The sequence below is a fragment of the Merops nubicus genome, unplaced genomic scaffold (assembly GCF_000691845.1).
Source record: "Merops nubicus isolate BGI_N331 unplaced genomic scaffold, ASM69184v1 scaffold1752, whole genome shotgun sequence".
Classification (NCBI taxonomy): Eukaryota; Metazoa; Chordata; class Aves; order Coraciiformes; family Meropidae; genus Merops; species Merops nubicus.
The window spans coordinates 35,357-51,469 of NW_008595389.1; the positions used below are offsets into that span (position 1 = coordinate 35,357).

A 16,113-nucleotide genomic window follows, 5' to 3' on the forward strand; every position below is an offset into this window, starting at 1 on the left:
CACTTTAGCTCTGCTACAGACCACTCATCCATCTCAGGCAGTACTGCCTTCTACAGGAAACACTAAGTATTTATCACCTACTGCTGTCAACAAGCCAAGAAATGGCTTATCCTATTTAAACAATATTTTAGGCATAAAGCTAAAGCAATTTTTCCCTTGATCTCAGGAAATACCGAATGGAATACTCAGATACTTCCTCCAAGCATCCCAGTGCAGGCTTAAATGGGATTTTCTATCACTGACTCTTCTGAACCAACTAGGCTGTTTCAGACTCCATAACAGGTCTGAATCCAAGGTATAATTCAAAAATGTACACTCACATCCATGTCAGACCACTTGTTGAGTAGATTATTCCACTAAATGTACATTAAACACAAGCAAAATCCCCAAATAAAATGAAAGTAACAAAGTCAAAAATTCAGTAGTTGAAAATAACATAATCGAGCTTTGCTACACAACCTCAATTTGTCAACACTGTATGCTACAGATTTTAGTGACAAAATTATTTTTCATTTCCAAAAGACTGCAGCCTCACCAAGTGCACTGGACATATATCTTCAGAACCAAAAGCTGATTATGCAATAAATACAACTTGTCCTTCAGTCGTCCGCAAGAAAAAAAGCCACCTGCTTAAGACAGTAAATGCTGTCATGTAGGAGCAGGTATTACTGGACTGTCAGAGCCCCGAGCTACAGCAAGCAAATCACTTCGACACAATACTTCTACTGAGGAGCAGGGGCTAAGGGTAAGAAAGCTAGGACTGTGTTCCTCCTTTGCTGTAAAGACCTTGCAGAAGCATCAGTATTTAACCACCAGCTGAAGTCAACTAAGATACAGTTTTCCATAGTAGCAGACAGAGTCAACTAAATGCTGCTAGAGATGGAGTATTAAGCATTTCAAAATGGCTCACAGAAGTCTCTATTTGTTTTGACCTCTGCCTCTACAGCTGCAGGAAAATGAGGATGGTATGACCTCAGTGATTTGTGAGAATACATTAGGGTTTTTTGTTTGTATATCTGGATATTTTCTTTCATAAATTAGGTTTTCTGTCTTCAAACAGCATGCAGTAAATAAACCTCAGGCTACACAATGAATAAAGAAAATATTTAATAGCCAGTCATTAAGAATGAACATTGCTCACTCAATGCACCAAATCAGGCTACAGTCTCGGGGGAAAACCTTATGCAATTGGAAAATTGCATATGGTTGTATGAAATGAACAAACAACCTTCATTACAGCATTCCTCAGTGTTTCAATGCTGAACTTTGCAGCTTTAATAAAATTAAAAGCTTAGAGAATAATGGGCGGTTTGTAAAAGCAAAATGGGAAAAAAAAAAACAAACCATATGAAGCCCCCTGCTGCTCTCCTAAGTCAACAGGACAAAACAACCCTTCCAAGTAATCACTAATAAGTCATCAGTAAGAGGTATCATCCTGTGTATACCTGGACAAACCGGAAGGGATGAAACATTCCTCTAGTGAGTTTCAACAAACATTTGCTGACAGCAGACTAATGACAAGACTCAGAAAATTCAAACCCATTCCAGAGGAGGACAGGACAACAATAATGAAGGGACTTTTCTGGACTTTATACTTACAGAGCATGTGTCTGTCTGATACACTAGTTATCTCTTCCTGATTTCTATTCCATCTGACAGAGTGAATAGTTACTTTTCAGTACTCCTGCCCTGTTAGCGCACATATTCCTTGGACTTTCCTGATTCCAGCCTTGGCACTTACCTACTTCTATACTCCCCTGGCTATTTGGCAAGTAAGTTTTCAGCTGCACATATTAAACACATTCAGAATTTTACCAATTCAAGAGGCAGTAAAACATTGTTTTTGTGACTAACACAATTACTGAAAATTTAAAAGTCATCAATTTAAGGAAACACAGGAGACACTAGATGTTGTTTTTAATTCATTTCACCACATTAAAAAAAAAAGGCTAGAGTTTAATCTTATTGAGATCAAGGGCACGTTTCATCCTCAAATGTGGACAGATTTCTGTGGCTGAACCTGCAAACATAAGACATTATATTCACCCCAAGTGGACGAAGGTATACAAAATCATAAAGCACCAAACACAATCTATCAGTAACATCACCCACAACAACTAACTCTTGGTGCGTCCTAACATCTGTAAAACGTGACGTCAGCTACCTATGAAGGTGCACACATCTCAAGACCTACCTATTTTGGAAGATACTCTCAGAAGTAGCAGTCATGAGAACTTGGAGCCTGAGAAGCAGTGGCCAGGAAGAGAATTTCTACGCAAGCAAGAGTTAAAATACAGCACACTTCTTCTGGGAGAAGAATTAACACTGTTTCTTACAGGTTATTTTCCTTATTCATCACCGTGTAGTTTAATTATTATTACATTTTTCTGAAGTGTGACTATTCTTGGTATATGTGGCTACCTAAACAAATTTTGAGCATTTGACTGAGACAAAATCTTTTAAAATATTTCTTATTTGGGTCTAAAGAAAAATTCAGTGTTCTAAACATAAAAGTAAATACAGTTGCCACTTCAGGGGAATTACTAGGAGGCAAACACAGTTTAACACCAGAAATCCTTCACACATCTACTTGCAAATGCTTTCAAATACACTGAGAGTGCCTTCCTTTAAATAAATTCAGACAGAGAAAGGTCTTCTTTTCTTCAAGCTATAGAATGACCTCTAATAAGTCAACAAGGCCATTGTAACAGAGTACACTTGGTAATTTTTTTTATACTTTGAGCATCTGAAATATTAACCAAAGCATTTCTGCATACACTTACTTATCAAAAATATTATCAATTGCACAATCTCAACCATAACTGCGACAAGTCATTTGTTTGGCTCTTTTCAGTGACATATACTACAATGACAGTGCATACACCCAACATAGTGAATGCTTCTAGAAGCAGTGCTGAAAAAGCACTGTATTCAAGAAACAGATACATACAGTCTCTTACTTTTACACTGCTTATGCAGCAAACCCGACTGTATAAAAAAAAATATTCAAGTATGCAATACAATTCCAAGGATTAAGATGCTTGCCTACCCAATTTCAGATAAATTTCTATTAACTATTTAGTTTTGGGATAGAAGCTCCTATTTAAGGCTATGTAACTTTAAAAGCATTTCCATCTTGGAGGCAAAAAACAAAAATGGAAGTGCTCTAGGGCTGTGTTTTAAAAAACTCTTATAGACATACTTTTTGCTTACATATGTTCTGCCGCATTTGACAAAACAAAATCCCTACTCACATGGGACTGGGAGTTAAACATAAAGCTATGGATACTCATTTCACGATCACACGAGAAGGACTGGCCTAAGTCACAGATTCTAGCACACATCCACGCTGTCTGCCTACTTAGAGATCTTTGCAGGGGGAATCACTTGAAAAAAATATTTAGCATTATAGAATACAGAGCAGTGTTTTGCTGTACAACTTTAGTATGATATACACAGTAGGCTGTTTCAAAGCCTCTTTTCTGAGACTAAAGTAATGTGACACTTTACATAACTAAACATTTGCCACAACAAAAAATAACCTTCCACTGGGTTTACTAAAGGACATGCAAAAAATTTCCTTTAACTGGCAGCTGCTGTTTCATACTTTTAGAAGATGGGTCTTACCTGCGGAAATACACTAACTTTGAAGAAATAATGTACTGTCATTCAAAACCCATGTTCCAGTCACAAAAATAGAAGATTATTAATAGAATTTTTAATAAGTGAAATCTATTAAATACTAAAATACAGATTTTACAAAATTATTTACAGATTGCTATCTAAATCTAAGAATCAATGAGGTGCATGCTTTTTCTCCACTCAAGAGAGCTGTTTGAAAGCGTAATTAGCTAGATTTAGTCTTTAGTGAGACAAAGTCTTCACATATAGGTATCTTAAAAACTTGCACTGCTCTTCCTCCCAGAAGTTATTCACAGCTCCTGTTTTAAAACCTTAACTGGGTGGAGAGGGGGAGAGGGAGAGAGTGAGGGTGGGCTCTGCTTTGCAAAGTCCTGAAAAACTCAGATGCAAAAATTTGGATTTGGAAAGTCTATATACATTCAACATCTCAGAAATATTTATTCTATGCCAAACCAACAGCTTTGTAAGACCTTTCATCTTCCACCTTACCCACAGTTAAAATCTAAGAAAAACAACCACAAATACCAGGATGAAAGAGCCCAAATTCCCAGATTTACTGCCTACTGCTTTGGGATTTTATGCCAGTGGGAGAGACTGAGATAAACTCCTGGGCTTCAAAGAAATGGACTCTCTTTGGAGATGAACTGCTGAGGAGCTCCTCTTTCTGCAGCCACAGCTCAAACAGGGATGTTTGGAAGAGGGCAGCTATTACCTGTGGCAGATAGTGACAAACCACACACCAACTAGCTCTCTAACACACATGAAACAGCTGACTTTGTAAATTGTTTTTATAATTAGTTATGAATTAGAAGTTAGATGAGTATCCATCTTTATTATCTTAAACCAAAAGCGCAGTTCTTCAATCATTTTCTGATCCTTCAGCAACTATTACAATGCATCTAGACTCACTAAAACTTTGAAATTAATTTCTTCTCCCTAACCACAAGGGACTCTGCCAAATAGCAAAAAATAATAAAAATACCCCATATAACAAGAAAATTAAAATACATGAAAAAACATGCATTTGGGTATCAACCTGGTAAAATCCAGCTTAAACCTCTGAACAGAACAATGCAAGTAAGAGACAGTGCCGAATCAAAAAATGCCCATGAAGACTAGTATCAAATGCAAGATCCCCTCAATTTCAAACTGACACGTGTAATGCCTATTAGTGAAGCACCAGAAACATTAATGCTACAGACAGCCCAAGTGGAAGAAATCAGCTTCAAACACATCCTGATTTTATTCATCACAGCAACAGAAATACAACAATAGCTTATACTACTTTCTATCAGTTAATACTTAAAAGAGAATTATTACCGCTGTTAGCTGTCACAGCAAAGGACCAAAGAAGCTGAGAGGCCTCTCGTGTAGGCTCATGGCAAGCTTTGCTCTTAGCTGTTCAAAAGCAAGAGCTGTAGTCAAACACTGTCTGAAGTGATCAGAGAAGATAGACTCCCCATCTGTCTGCAGCCTGTAACAGCTACAGTGAGTTGTTCTGCCAAATCAAAAGAAAAATACACTGTAAAGTTGATAATTAAATCTAAAGAGTGGGGCTGCATTTATAGATGGAAGCAAATCAGCCCATCTGCTAGCTATGGATAGGTACAAAACTGAAGTCTCACTTTTCTCAGGTGACTGGTACCACTGGTTACCTTTCGATGTAACTGTTCTGGGGCTACCTGGGATAGAGTTCATTTTCTTCATAGCAGCTCTATGACTGGTGTTTTAGATTTGTGAAAACAATAATCCTACACCACAGATGTTTTAGTTGTTGCTGAGTGGTGTTTGCACAGCATCAAGGCCTTCTCCCTTTCTCACACGGCACCCCCGTGCTCCCCCCTGTGCAGAGACTGGGGAGCATACAAGGGGTTGGCAGTGGGCACAACCAGGCAGATAACCCAAACCAACCAAAGAGATACTCCAGCCAGGTACTATTATGCTCAGAAATAAAAAGGGTCAAGAGGGAGGTTTCCCCTGGATTTTCCATCTATTGCTCAGGATCTGGCTGGTCATCAGTCTGCCTGTGGGAGGTGGTGTGCAACAGCCTTTACATCGCTTGCTTTGTTCTCTTCTTCCACTTCAACAGTTCTTATCTGGACTTCACGTTTCCTTACTCTTCCATTCCCCTTCCCTCATCCCACTGGCAGGGGGAGTGGGAGCAGGGAGGTAAGCAAGGGGCTGCATGGCGCTTAGCTGCTTACTAGGCTTAACACACAACAACAAAGTATCAGCCCTTCACACAAAATTCAAGGCAGAAAACCACAGTATGTGACTATAACCCACAGATGCTAACAAAGAACTATGGAACATACTCCACCATGCCAGTGGGTTGAAATGTTAGCCAGTTAGCAATGGTTATGACCTGCTATTAACACTTTTGGTCAAATAAGAATTATGAAGACAACTTCTTGGTGTGTCATTACAAGTCTCACTCCTGAAGAGAGCTATACTTCTTGACTCTTACAGTTGCAAGTCAGTAGCATCTCAGGTGGTACAGATGCCATAAAATCTTCCAAAGTAAAGAATAAGAAGCTTCTCCTCCACCTTTGCTCACCATTTGTCACAACTTGTTGCTTTCTGTCAAAAAAAAAAAAAAAGTGTGTTTCCAAAAGTACATTCAATCAGCACAAACAAGTACTGAATCTGTAGTTCTGACAAGCCCCAGGTTTAACTGGGGGCTTTTTTATTACAAGAACTGATGATCAGTTTAGGAGGCTCCTTTGCATATGGGATGTTAAGACACACATGCTTTTTCCTCCCAGAATACAGGTACAGAACAATATTTGTTCACAAGAGACCACTATTCTGTAGGGATTAGCTGTTTCTCCAGTACTTTTATTCTTTATGAGAATTTCAGATTTTCCAAGAATGAAAAGCCTGTCTTAAGAATATGTCTTATGCATTAGAGCAAATTATTGCAGTAACACTGAAAAATCATATTTAATATTCTGATTAACCACACATCATTTAAATATATAAGTTGCCTGTGCTGAACAGATTATTTTAATATATTTTTTTTACAAAAATAGCTTTCATGAGATTTCAGAAAGCATGTAGATGATAAAATAAACATCTTCTGTCACCTCTTTTTAGCAAAAAAATATACCTTGCCATGAACAGTGCCATCTTCTAAAGCAGCATGTATTAAGGTTAACTATGATGATTTTCAATGAAGGATCCACTTTTCCTCTAGTATAAGTAGTGTTACAGACACTTCCTGTAAACATCCACAAAACTACCTCTCTGTTACTCTTTAAGTACTCCTTCGCTATTGTATCAAGAAAGGTATATTCATGTATATTCAGCACCCTCAGAGCATATCCCAGGTTGATTCATTCTGTTTCCCTGGGTTAAGTTTTAGCTACTTGAATCCCCATGTTGTTGGGTGCACTTGCATCACCAGAGTACATAAAAATTCTTACTCTCTAGTTGTGCTGTGCCTTCAGCATAGAGCTGAGGGCTCCTACTTTGTAACATATGAAGTTGTAACAGCATTGACAATAGCCGTTTCCAAGTTTTAACCCTGAAGAAAACTAAGCAATACTTCTATTTAAGTAAATGCTAAAACTCTGCGACCTCACATCAGTTACTTGATTCCATAATATCTTCTTCACTGAGTTTCCCTTCACAATTGTGACATCAAACAGGAAGAAGAAAAAGAGAAATTGCCAGAACTGATGAGAATTTGTGAGTGAGTACCAGACACATTCAGATTAAAGATTAGAGCCATGAACTGCACTTCATCATCTTTACACCAAGCCACACGCTGAAACTGAGTTTTCATAGCAAGTTCTAGGTTTAGATTCATCTCCTCAGTACAAAACATACCCAGAACACAACTGCCGCCATGGACGCAGCCCTGCGTTAGGAGGAATTCTTTAAAGATATCATACTAATATCACAACAAGTTGACACTCCTTTCTCCTCAGCCAAGCAAGAAGTAGTAACAGACTCCCTAAATATGCCTCCTACTAATCGGAATGAATCAAGCAGTAAATGGAACGGTGCCTCACATGTAATTTAAGGGTAAAAGGAAATAATAAAGAGAGCATATGGTCCCAGTAGGAATTGTTCTGCCACATGGACCAGGGTATGCTCGTTATTCTAACTGGTGATCCACAGTCTGTCACTATGATGATCACCTTCTAAACTAGAGGCTGTGTCTATGTTTACTGAAGTCAGCAGGGAAAACCCCCTACACCTTTCAATATTAATCTATTCTAATTTCATGCAAATTATGCTCACTTTGTGTACTCTTGTAACTATGGGAACATAAGTTAAGCTACCTCAATGACTTCTCACTCCTGTATTTGTAAGCCAAACAGCTAAAAGCCATTGGGAAACCAGATACATCCACGTAATCCACAGGAAATCAAGGCAGAATCACTACTGCAGAGATGCAGTATTTGGATGGCTGTGTCATTCCATGTGTGGTTGTTTTCACTCATCCGTACTGATGCAAAAGTTTAATGACCTTATAGACGAGCTCTGCCGTGCAAACCTCTATTTTAGATTGCCTAGCTCTCTTCAACCCCTCTTAAGGTGTAGCATTTATTCTTCACACGGTCTGAAGGCACAGGAGATACATCTAGTTGCCTGGCCATGCAATCAGAACTTCTCCACAGGCCTCCATTTCTACTGTTACTTGAGAAAAAGGCTCCTGAGAAGTACATGAGTATTTTACTTCCATAGCTAGACTAATCTGCAGTGGAAACCATACACACAATGCAATACAATCATTTACTTATTGCTAATGGAACTGCTAGAAGTATTCTGTACTCTCTCATGGGAAGAGGAAAAATTAGATGTTCCTTTTTCCTCCTCCTCTCGTCTAACATCTCCACAAGCCAGTTTACAGTCTCCTAGCCAGCTAAGTAAGAAACATCTTTGTAAACTGGTAGAATTGGCCATTAGTTCAAAAAGTAAGAACAGTTTGATGTGAACCTCCCATTCATTTGGAAATTATTAATAAAAACAAACTTACAAATGCCTTCAGGGAACAGACCCATTACCAGCTGAAGTCAAGCCAAAACTTCTACCCTGACACAGAACTACAAAACCAGTGGTATATTTAGGGACAGCTGGACAAATTGTAACTCTCCACAAAGCTTCTAGCTCTAACCATTGGCTAGCAACTACATAAAATACTGCTCTACTTTTATGTTCCAGTTCCCAATGCCAGCCTCACGTGAGCAGTCATCTCTGAATGCAGATCTGAGATGCATACAGAAGTAGAAGCAATACAAATTCTCAGCTTTAACGTTCTCCTACCAATGGAAAGCTAAGTATCATGCTAAGTATCCTGACTCACAACATTTCATGATACAATCAAAGATTATGTAACAAAAACACGTGCAAAAAAAAAAAATGTGGGCTTCTCATTTAATTAACTTGCACACCTTCCAGTATGCATCACTAATTTACAAAGACACTACAACGCGTTTACACTGTACAGCAGCTTACTTTCAGATTTGATACAGTGGAAGAAAAGTGTTGACATGTTAACTGTGCTGTATAGGAGGTGGCAAGGAGCATTTTAATTTCATCTGAAAATCTGTCAGGACAGTTCTGTCATCATAAACCTAGCTCCCTTCCTTTTTCATAGTACCACATACAATGCAATGTGAAAACCTTCCAGTTGAAGAGGATTAATGCTGACATTCGAATTTTTCCAATGTATAAGTAATATCAGCTTTAATAACAGCCATACACGTCACCCTTTATGTTGTGTGACATCTAGAACAAATGTAAAGAACCTTTGTTCTCCCAACAGTTCGACACACCAGTGGAGGCAAAAAAGTAGGAATGAGAAATACTTAGAGGAGCGAAGACAGTCATTAGAACAAAGAGCAGAAGAGAAGGCATTCTGTACACTACGCCTACTGTTTAGATTAATAGGAAGAGACCAGATAACTGGAACGGAAAATGGCTGCTTCAGCGACCTTTACTGTGCACAATGCCATCCCCGAAAACACATCCTAGAAATGGATATCCTCAAAGCACTCACCAAGGGAAGAGGGAGCAGGCAACTGACAGCCAGCTGAGAGAGAAGCGAAGTCTATGGTAAGACTTACAATTTGGGCATTTTTAGATCAGTCTGACCTCAGTTTGCATCTCCTTATCATTCCAGTCCTTTAATTAGTTTTATGTGTTTTCATGGCACCCCATAGGTGTAACAGACAGGCTTAAACATATTTGAAACGTTAATTGAAAATGTTAACAGCTATGCACAGTAATGAAAAAGGATAATACCGTGAGATGTATGTAATTCATCTGGAAGAAGTATTTAATATAGCAACAAAACCCTGAGCAGCTGTCAAATAGCTCTTTTCTGTCAACACTCACTTAACAAAGGTTTTAGATGATCTTTACTAGAGAAAGACTATTCTTAGCTGTTTAAAAAATGACAGTAGAACAGACTGATCCCCCTCTAATGGGAGAAAAGTCTTCTAGCATCTCAATGGCCTGAAAGTTGAGTTTGATGATAAAAGCAACATAGTTATTTTTAGCACTCTACAGTCATAAAAATACAGCTCTAAACTGTGACCTACAGCTATGCACAGCCGAGCATCACATCACACGACAGCCTTAACTTTAGCTAGAAGCACGTCTGTAGTTGCTTCAGACTACCATTATTCATCTCCCTATCAACAATACCTTTGGATGAATTTAGCAACAAGCATTTGAAATTGTTACCATCTCTTTTTAAATTGCTGCCATCGGCAGAACTCAATTCAAAGGTAGGAGATCTTAATGGACGTTGAAGAAAGTATTTGAGACCATGTTAGGTTAAATGGATTATTGCTTCCATCTGGTACAGAGGATGAAAAAGTACCTTAAAAGCAGAAAAACTTAAACTGTCATATTCAGTACAGAAAGTCATTTTTCTAAGCACAGTTTGAGTAAATGAAAAAAAAAAAAAAGAAAAAAAGAAAAAATCTTGTTTTCTTCCAACAGTGGCAACAGCCTGAAAACGGGATATGCCAGAATAAGAGACCTTCAAGCAAATTCACCAGAAACACTGTTCACACACAACTGCAAAGGTAATTTATATTATTTCATTCCAGGTCTGCATTATTTGTAACAAACAGCAATTTAGAAGCATAAGCCACCAGATTTCTGGTTTCAGGTTATGTAAAGAAGAATTTACTTAAAATAAAAATTGATACAGAAGATTTAAAGATAGATCCTGCAGAATTTCAGCACTTAACTTTTATTTAGTAACTTTTAAAATGCACAGGTAACTTCAAATTTTGGAGCTTTGGGGGTTTGTGTTTTGCAGGCTTTTTTTTTTGTTATTTCTTTCTAGCTTGGTGTTGTTTTGTTTGGTTTGGTTTGGTTTTTTTTGGGGAGGGGAGAGGGGGAGGGAGGAGCAGTGCTCCTTTCTTGGTTATTGGGGTTTTAGTGGGCTTTTTGTTTTGAATTTTTTTTTAAACATATGTACTACCAAGATAAAAAAAAAAATTAAATGTTTCCAAGATAAGTACTTTTAAATGCTGTAAACTTCACATAGCTAACTCAGAAAACAGACAAAAAATATTATAAAATGTAAGGCTTATCATATTTAATTATGGCTTGGCAATTGCTATCACTAGTTACATGTATTGCAAAACAGTTTAGGTTCATTAATAAAGTTTCTTTGAAATATTCAGCTGCTAAGAAGGAAGAAGTCTACACATACAAACAACTACCAGTCAGACAGAAATAAGCAATTTTTTTTTATTTCCTCTCCCCTCACAGCTTAAAAATGCCACTTTTCGGCTGGATGAAATGGTCTAAAAATGACTCCTACAAACCCACAAGATATCCTGGATCTGATGTAGTTACAAAAACCCTACTGAGGGAATTGAAATGGCACCTGAAAGAGCGTGAAAGGCTAGTGCAAGAGATTGAAAATGAGCAAAAAGTCCAGAGGACTGGCATGGATTACAACTGGCTGAAGAACCAAAACCCTCAAGCAACAATTCCAGCTACCGAGCAACGGCAGCTCGAAGTTCTGTGTTCACAAATCCAACCTTGCCAAACGGGAACTGTTCTCAGCAGGTAACTGTTTCACATTTCTCTAACTTTGACTACTTTACCATAAGTAGAATGTTTCCTCTGCCTAATCCAAGCTTATATTTGGCGCTGACCTTTCTTCTAAAGTAACAAGGACCAGCAACTAGAACACACTTTTACAGGTGTTTTAGAAATTACATCTTTAATAGGTTGTGCTTGAAGGAAGTTTTTAATCAACATTTTCCTGGTCTAGCTCAAAACAAGGGAAGTCTCACATGCTTAAACATGTGACCACTCAACACTTCCAGTTATTCATCACAATATTTATTCAATAGTAAACCAGTGACCAAAAATCAGATTAAAGCAATAATGCAATGCACTGTTAGGCAGAAACCTGTTTCATTGTCCAAAATACCTGGAAGCTTCTAAAAGTAGCAAATCAGTGGGGAAAACACCAAACCAACCCATTTTTTAAAAGGAAACAAACCCCCACACATTTTACCAAAAAAAAATATTAGAATTAAAAAAACCTCCTATATATGTATTTTAAGTACATTTTCTCAGGACTAGCGAAAATGACAGAATAAGCCTATGTGCCTTTTAAAGCCCTGAACACACCTAAGGGCAAAGTCAGTTTAAATCAAGTTACCCAGATGGGTGGAAGAAAAAAAAAAAGCATACCAAATAACAATAGCTTTCAGCCCTCGTAATAGCTGGACCACATCCAGCACATTGTCAGAGCTCTCTTCCTCTTACAGTCTTCAGGGGGAGGTTTGTGGGGAAATGTGGCAGCAAGGAATAAGCAACACCAGACTGCAGTCATTTCCTCCTCTCTCCCCTCCCCACGAAAGACCAGAGAGGAAACAGAGGTTTCACTGCTGATGATTAGATTTAAATTTTTGTTTATTTCTAGATTTCGTGAAGTTTTGGCAGAAAATGATGTTTTACCCTGGGAAATAGTCTACATATTCAAGCAAGTTTTAAAAGATTTTCTTACTACTACTGAGAGAAAAAACCAACAAGACCAACTGGTAGATGCATGGAATACAAACTGCTCTGAACATTTCAGCCTGCATGGAGACAGTTCTAACAAATCGGAGAAAGATGAAATCCCCACAGTGTCAAGTTATGTTGACAAAACCACACAAAGTATGTTTCCCACCTTCTCTCACAGAATCTGGAATCTACCCTATTACTATCCGTCAAGTTAAGCTGATTTGTGTTCCCTTCTGAAAGCTCTGTAGCTGTTCGCGTTCCTTTTGTGTGACTGCCATCCACAAACATAGAAATGAGAAATGTGACATGCTCCCCTTTCTTCCAAGTAGAGAAATTAAAATCCTTGATTATAGCTAATAAGCAGTAAACAAACTTAAAATACAAGCTCTCCTTTTATCCTTATAGCTCCTCAATGATGTTGTGTTTGAAGGCACCTTTTACCAAAAAATGGAGACGTTCTTGAAATAACTCTGAGTTATTTTATTTTTTTAGCCATATAAAGCTAGATACATTTCAACAAGGAAAGACTGCCTCCCATATTTTGAAATAGCATAAATCCACAAAGTGTTAGGCAAAACCTTCTGTATGTGTTACATAGCTGTTAGGTTCTACAGGAACTTTACAATGTGCAAGATAAATAGTTTATAAATAGTGTAATATTATATATAAGTTATACCAAATAAATTGGTGAATGCTTTTTGGAGCTGAATAGTTCTTTCTTAACTTCAAGAATAAGTCCCAAAATGAAAACCACATCCGAAGTTATAACATGCCGCATGTACTGTTTCTGTATTTTTTCCAGACTGTACTCCGCATGTGCTGAACTACTGTAAAGGGAGACAAATGGAAATATTGGATATTTAACAGCATTTAACAACTAGCTGTCTACTCCTCATTAAATTAAAGAATAACTTTATTTCAAATAGTTGTACTTATAAATTTGATTTACTGGATGCCGTCCTGAAACCCAGACTCTCCATTAAACTCAAACGTTTTGTTCAAATCAGACAGTACTTTTCTAGAAAAACAGAACAGTCAACAGATTGTTTCCAAAGCAAAAGGTGATCATTTAAAATTTAACAAAGTTTTATGCTTTTTAGTTGTCATCAACTATCACTGTGGGTTCATAATAAAGTTTTACAAGACTGATTTGATACGTAGCAGTGACAGTCACAGCAGACAATTAGAGCAGAAAATCAGTGAAAACATATGCCAGAACTCAGTTTGCTACGTTTCCAATTGGGCTTCCATCACTGTATGTAACAAATTTTTACATGTCTTATGTAACCTCTTCATCTTGAAATTTCCTTTTAATCTGCCTGCCACATCACAGAAAATGGGCAAGACTCCCATGGCCCAATTCACAGAATGCACTATTTTGCAAACAGAGGAAAACTGTTCCTCTGATTTTCTTCAAATTTCTCTGATTTTCTTCTGAAGACAACATTCAGATTTCCTCAAGTTAGTAACACACAACTGAAAAATATTTCCTTATGCTCCAGGGTTGTATCCCTCACTCAGGAAAGAAGTTACAAGTAATGCAATATAAGTTGGGTGAAACAAAGCATGTTTTCATAAAAGATAAAAACACTATTTTAAAAAAACTTTGGAAAGCTTATAATCTAGAGAACACTTTATGCGGAAGAGTGGAACATAACAGACACAGAAAGTGAAACAATTAGAACTCTTGTATCCACCTAACTGACAAAGCACTAGAGAACTTAAGTAAATCAGTTTAGAATAGCAAAAAATAGCAGTTCAATACCAAAAAGGAGCCAGTTCCTCCTCCTCCCATAAACTAAACAAACAAAACTTCACAAACATGTGTAAACTCATTATATCTGCACTCAGAGCTGGTGTAATTTCTTTACCTTCCTTTTGTGCACCTGTAGATAAATAACAAAACTGTTGATCTCAACTTACTCTGCCCTACTAATGCAGAATAAATGGCATCAGCAGAATTGATACTACATTGAGAATTAACATCCACTATGCTGGTTTCAGAAAATATTTTTATTTGTTCAAATATGCAAGGTTCCTGCAATAGCAATTCACATAAACTAGTGTCTTAAAATTGCACCCTCACAACTTTCTGTTGGAAAACAGGTAAAAAAAAAACTATAGCTTCCAAATTGTAGCTTATGGAAAATGATAGGCAAGTAAACATGCAAGGTCCACCTACCTTTATGATCCTCAAAAAGAGGTAGGGAAAAACAAACCAAACCAACCCCACAAGATGACCACAGATACAACTTCATACGTATCAACCCACCTTCATACATTTCACTTCAATATAAGGAATTGCAGTCTTCTAGGTCCAGAAGCAAGGACCATCAACTACAACGTATGCTAAAAGGCAGTTGCTGAAAAATAGTTTTAAAAATATCTAGCTGTCACAGCCAATCCAACGTTAGATGCCAATAGCATAGGAAGGAAATACACAGAAAGGCTTACCTACTTTTATCTGCATGTTTTATTGAAGAAACCAGTACTAGGTGACTGCACCCAGTTCTAGTGTTCACATTTGGGGGAAAAAGAGGGAGAAACCAAACTGGGAACTGGAGAGGGTACAGGAAAAAAAAATAATCCAAAAGCCAAGAAAATGCCATTCACTGAGGCACTTTGTGATTCATTTTGTCCATTTTTTCAAAGACAGAAAAGAGAGGTAACTTGACAGAACATGAGCGCTTTCATCTGATGAAAATACTATGTACACTCTTCTCTAGTTAAAAAGCAGAGAAAAGCATACAAAAAGCAAAGGTGTAAGAGCAAGAAGGCAAACTAAAAAAAGTTAAAACATATTTTAAAGATACCTCCTTGCTTTACCCCTGTATGCTACAAAAAATCTGTGCCTCAGCTGCCAGCTTAGAGGAGCTATTTTCTGAAACTGAGCTTCCACTTAGATTTCAGCTTTACCAGATAGCAGGAACACGGCTGTAAGCCAGGCATCAGTTCCCTGCTGAAGATTACTGTCTGAGGACTCAACTGCTTCTTTAAGTACTTTTTGTTTACGATCTACATTATTTGCAGGATGTGATCTGAAACTATATTGTTCCTTACACTAATCCAGCTGGTACTGCTGACCTAGGCAGGCAGCTGACAAACCGCCCTGTGACAGAAAGGTGAGTGGCAATAATTTCAAAGGGCAGCAATGTCTCCCACCTGCAAAGGTGTCAGGCAAAACAAACAGCATGCAATGTCTTTAGCCAAATAAGCTGGCTAGAGAAAAGGGCTACCTTGGTGAAAGATATGCCTAGCAAATGCAAGAAATCAAAGAGAGAATAACCACTTTTCCACACTCGAGCCTTTAAATGTTTTATTGTGAACTACAATTGTTTTTATAACAAGGAAGGGATTTAAGGGTCTAAATTTCTTTTCATTCAGTTAACCATAATCAGAGAAATTAGAAAGTTAATCAATGAGCTATTTAAGGACGAAAATTTCAAGCACAACTTCTGAGGACTATTATCTTTC

The 16,113-nt window shown here is 37.6% G+C and overlaps 2 protein-coding genes across 3 annotated transcripts in view; one reads left to right on the forward strand and one right to left on the reverse strand.

Moving 5' to 3' along the window:
- The window catches only part of LOC103768856 (putative ATP-dependent RNA helicase TDRD9), a gene marked incomplete at its 3' end in the record, with an annotated part of 42,706 nt that extends 35,212 nt beyond the window's left edge, over positions 1-7,494 (reverse strand). The window contains exons 1-2 of the mRNA XM_008936014.1: positions 7,474-7,494; positions 6,200-6,222 (exon numbers count right to left, since the gene is read on the reverse strand). Of these exons, the coding sequence (XP_008934262.1) occupies positions 6,200-6,222; positions 7,474-7,494 (44 nt within the window). The remainder of the gene's footprint in view (positions 1-6,199; positions 6,223-7,473) is intronic.
- Positions 7,495-9,489: 1,995 nt separating this feature from the next.
- RD3L (retinal degeneration 3-like) lies at positions 9,490-12,854 on the forward strand. Of its 2 annotated transcripts, XM_008936013.1 has the most exons (4): positions 9,490-9,708; positions 10,603-10,688; positions 11,386-11,688; positions 12,557-12,854. In XM_008936013.1, exons 1-4 carry the CDS (start codon positions 9,706-9,708, stop codon positions 12,852-12,854), a joined length of 690 nt encoding a protein of 229 aa, XP_008934261.1. In that variant the 5' UTR covers positions 9,490-9,705. The 2 variants fall into 2 exon arrangements, with proteins under 2 accessions (XP_008934261.1, XP_008934260.1); XM_008936012.1 differs by lacking the exon at positions 9,490-9,708 and having other exon boundaries at positions 10,212-10,688.
- Positions 12,855-16,113: the final 3,259 nt, after the last annotated feature.